Below are 4,614 nucleotides of genomic sequence, written 5' to 3'. Positions count from 1 at the left end.
TAGTGTTATTTCATGTGGGTGGCATTGGTAGTAAGCAAGGAAAACGGTTATAACTGAAAATTTTCGTTATGTTATTACCTCTTTTACCTCATCTCATCCTGAAAATTCTTTAAAACTACGTGGGCTTACAACAGCTTCACAGTGATATAGAAAGCAGAGTCCTTCTCAGAGTGAGTGGTGAAGCAGCAGCCACGGGTTCTCATTCTCTGAGGTCCAGTGTGGGCTCTCGTGTCTGTGGGTTAGAGCCTACACACGGTGGGCGACCAAGCCGCCCGTAAGCAGCCAGCGACCCACGGGCTCTCAGCAGCAGGAGTATCTATCGCCCCGGTCGGGCCCTCCCTCGCAGTGACGCACTCAGAAAGGACCAAGGAAATCCCCAAGTGAGAGTTACGACAGACTCTCTATCGCCGCCGTAGATAGTAGGCAACTTCCGACTAGCGCCGAACAAACCGACACAGAACCTGAATACGCGCAAACCGTGTCCACGCTCCTCACAAATTCAAGGTAGGGACATATTTCGTTGATTTATGCTTGTATGTGTTGTATTTTTTTTGACTGTAACATTCTGTAACGTAAGCTAAAAGCTTTGTTGTTGACACGCGCGTATAGATACTTAAGCTCATCCGGTGCATGCGATCGGTGTCTTCGTCACTTGTGTTTATAGGTGTTTGAAAATACACACAATCCGACTGTTTATCGAGCTACTGTGTGATTTATAAGTAATATCGATGATTTGATTTAATTATTTATGATGTAATAGGTTGATTGATGTATTTTTTACCGTGTTTTTACCCTTCTCAGGTGTTGTAAACACTGCTTTCGGTTCGGTCTAGGTGGCTTGACAAACATTTGCCGTCGTCGCGGAAGTACACAGACAAACAACGTCCTGCGGTGTTATTTTTATGAATACACCTACCGAAGTACAGCAGCAGGAGGACATGTACGGCATGGCAGAAATGCCCGATCTCATACCACCGGCAGGTGCATTACAACCCAGTCCAGTAATCCCGTATGACCACGGACAACCGGGGAGGAACAGACCAGATCTCCTGTCCGGCCCGAGACGAATGCAGCGAGCCCCCAAACTCGGACAGATCGGCCGCTCTACGAGAGGTGGGTGGGATATTGAGCTGTTATTTTAACCTGACAAATATTGAATAAACTTATTTTTTCCGTCTTCAAAAATCTTGACCTGAGACCAATATTTTATTAAACAAAGCTGTTTTTTAAAGTTGTCCTGGAGCCTCCCAGGACTTAATTCGTTCATTTAATTCAGCTTCATCATCTCATCAGCTGGGTGTGTCCAATAAGGGAACCATCTAAATATGTAGTGCTAAAAAGTTCCATGTGCACTTTGAAAATCCCCTTTCTAAATGTAGCTGGAAAGATTTAGGAAATGTTACATTTAGTAATGCATGTCTGTCCCCTAGCAATTCCTCTGAAAAATGCTTAGCAACATCACTGGATCTGCTTAATGAAATAAAACTTGTGAAGTTATTTTAAACAATTGAACTAGATTCTCTATTCTAGACAAGCGTTACCTTTATTAATAAAAATAATTTGGGGAAGTAATTACACTGACTAATGGTGTGTTGAAGTCATGTTGGAAAGATAAAGCATGTGACCATTACTACAAATTTTAATTATGAGTGGGAAACATTTTATTTTTAAAGTAATAGTTAGTGAGATTTTTTTCTTATTTGAAAAGGAGATACAACCAGATCCAGTAATAGCAATATTTGGTGTGACACCTTAAAACCATGCATTACCAACAGGTCAATTAAATGTACTAGCTTTCTCTTCTTTGTTGGCCCGAAGGCTTATACTTCTGCAGTGGAAGTCAACTAAACCTCCAACACATACTAAATGGGTAGAAAATATCATGGCATGTCTAAAGCTAGAAAAAACTCAAATATTGCACCAAGGCTCAAATAACAGATTCTTCAAAGTTTGGAGACCATTCCTGTCTTATTTTGAGAACAGATTTATTCCAAATACTTGAATTGTAAGTTCCCCCCAACCCACCCCTAAATTTATTTATTTATTTATTTATTTATTTATTTATTTATCTATTTATTATTTCACTTTGTATTTTCTACTAGTGTTTTTCGTGTACTTTGTTCTTGTATATGTTTGAGTTGCTCTGTTAAGATCTTCAGTTTATGACTGTTAAACAGTTTTTGTGGAAAAATTCAATAAAAAGACTTGTCTACTATTACTAAAGTGATAGTTCACCCAAATGTGAACTATTAAATTGACATTGATTAATCCATCTGATTTAAAAAAATCTTGTTTGCTTCAGTAGAACTTTAAATAAGGGTTTTTATCAGAAACCGATGTCCATGGGGATTTATACAATACATGTCAACAGGTACTGGCAAATGGAAAGTAAAAAAAAAAAGTACATTTGTTAAAATTAATGAAATATATATTTTTTATATAAAACCATCTAAGTCACAGACACACAACACAATAGTATTGAACAATTATGATACTATAGCTTTTGAAGAAATTAAGAGACCACTTAGATTCTCATTTTCTCCCGATTTATGATTTTTAGTTATATGTTTGATGTTTAGTTATATGTTTGAGTAAAATGTAGTTGTTTTTATTCTGTAAACGTCAGAATTTAAAAATGTTTTCAGAAACATTTTCTGCCTGAATAAAAAAAAGAGCAATTTAGAGCATTTGGTTTGAGTGAAATATTTAAAAAGGTTGTCTAAGCAGGCAAGTTTATATTCATCTGTAGACAAAACAGAGCAATGTTTCCAGAAGATTTAAGAAATCAATTTTTGGTGAAATTATCTTGATTTTTAAAAAAAAAAAATAAAACAAATAAAGACATTCGTTATTTTGATTTAATGTCACTTCTGAGGAAGAAATGTTCCAAACAAGTTTTTATTTGAACTTGGGAAGAAGTTCTCAGACCTTTTTCAAATAAAACAAACATTAACACCAAACCCTTAGCAAATCCAGCATGTCCTGAGAGTTGTCAAGTGGTCTTTTAATTATTTCCAGAGCTGATTGTAGGAAAGTTCATCTTGTACCAACCAAAGTGATTTGCACTCACCTGATGCCCGACTACCACCATCACTGGTTTCCACTCCGTCATCAACTGATCCATTTCTCTCTTTTACTTATTCAGTGGTTATCGAGGACGAGGACTTGGACGATATCATAAACAACAACAGAAGCTTCCCGGTTTCTCAGAGAGTTTCACCTGTTGCCTGATGCATGACTGACTGTGCCAAAGCTCTTAAAGAGGCCAACACACACACCAAAGCAGGGCCTGCAGAATTGAACTGAACTAAAATCTCCCTCTCGCACGTTCTCACTTATCATCACCCGTCACTGTACAGCTTTTTCACCGCTTCAAGGTCAAACAAGAGAACTGCGGACATGGCTTTCTGTTCACTTTATGCTTAACCGACGTGCTTCTGTAGCACTGAGTGATTCAGTCGGGTGTTTTTTTCTTCTTGAAGATCTTGATGACCTCTAATGCAACAGGGCTATATTTATTACATTTGCACTTTACTGCAGATTTACGAAAGCTAACCTCAGCAGTTTGGATTATTCATCTCCCAAAGAGGACGTTTTTTCCTGTCAAACTGTTAACGTGTAACGCGCCATTTGGTAAGACCCATGGTTACCTTGGTAACTGCAGTCTACCTTGACATTTCTGTGAATGGCATTAGTTAGTTGTTATTTTTTGTCACTTATTATGTGCCTGTTTACTTCAGTTTGAATTGAAACAAGTACAATCTGAGATGCACACTGGGTGAAGAACAATCAAATCTAAATTGAGCTAATATGTTGGTTAAACGTGCATTGCTCTTAAAGTGGTTTTGAATTGTAGATGTTTGCATGTAAATTAATGAATTTTTGTAAACTGTTTTGGGGAAGCTCAGTGGAGTAATAAAGTATGCATGAGTAACTTAATGGCTTGTTCTTAGTGTTTTCCTCTTCACACTAGGGACTATAACAATAATTATGTATAAAAAGAATACACTCCAAAAATGACTTGCGCTGCATGTTTAAACTACGTATTTAAATTGAGTTTTTAAATTTTTTTGGGGGGGACAACTTAATTGTTTTAAGTTCAATCCACTCAAATTTGTAAAAACAATTAGGTTAACTTAATCAATTTGTGTTGCGACAACATAAAATACTTGTGTGGAACCCAGCATTTTTTAGTGTACCAGAGTCAACACAAGTACACAGAGGAAAATTTTCAGAAACGATCATATCTAGCTGATCAATAGTTACGTTTCCTATGCCTATTTTTATGCGCATGTTGGAAACGTGTTATATCGTTTGATGAAATATGCCAAGATGCGCATGAGTTTTGAAAATGTGCATAAAAACATATGCGCACAACACAGTAGGATAAACTTTTTATTCGATAAGAAAAGATGATCATAAACTACGATGAAAACACTTTTACCGAACAAAATCCAAAAGGCGCATTAAATAAAGTCATGTGATTTTGTTATAAGAGATCATGTGATGATAAAAATGTGTGTGACTGGACAAACCAGTGGCTGAGCGCACTGTAAAACATCTGAAATGTTGTTTTGGTCATTCTGAAATGCCTTAACCATTTCAGTATTAGTG

The 4,614-nt window shown here is 36.9% G+C and overlaps 1 protein-coding gene across 2 annotated transcripts; it reads left to right on the top strand.

Annotated features, from left to right (window-relative positions):
- The first annotated feature begins 314 nt into the window (after positions 1-314).
- On the top strand, positions 315-3,939 carry si:dkey-112a7.4 (calcium/calmodulin-dependent protein kinase II inhibitor 2). Of its 2 annotated transcripts, none has more exons than XM_056461246.1 (3): positions 315-504; positions 834-1,113; positions 3,146-3,939. In XM_056461246.1, the coding sequence occupies exons 2-3, from the start codon at positions 903-905 to the stop codon at positions 3,229-3,231; spliced, it is 297 nt and encodes a 98-aa protein (XP_056317221.1). In that variant the 5' UTR covers positions 315-504; positions 834-902; the 3' UTR covers positions 3,232-3,939. The 2 variants fall into 2 exon arrangements, with proteins under 2 accessions (XP_056317221.1, XP_056317220.1); XM_056461245.1 differs by having other exon boundaries at positions 316-504; positions 802-1,113.
- The last annotated feature ends 675 nt before the right edge of the window (positions 3,940-4,614 follow it).

This window comes from Danio aesculapii, chromosome 7 (assembly GCF_903798145.1).
Source record: "Danio aesculapii chromosome 7, fDanAes4.1, whole genome shotgun sequence".
Lineage (NCBI taxonomy): Eukaryota > Metazoa > Chordata > Actinopteri > Cypriniformes > Danionidae > Danio > Danio aesculapii.
The sequence above is the reverse complement of the archived record's forward strand: the minus strand, read 5'-3'. Positions and strand labels throughout refer to the sequence as shown.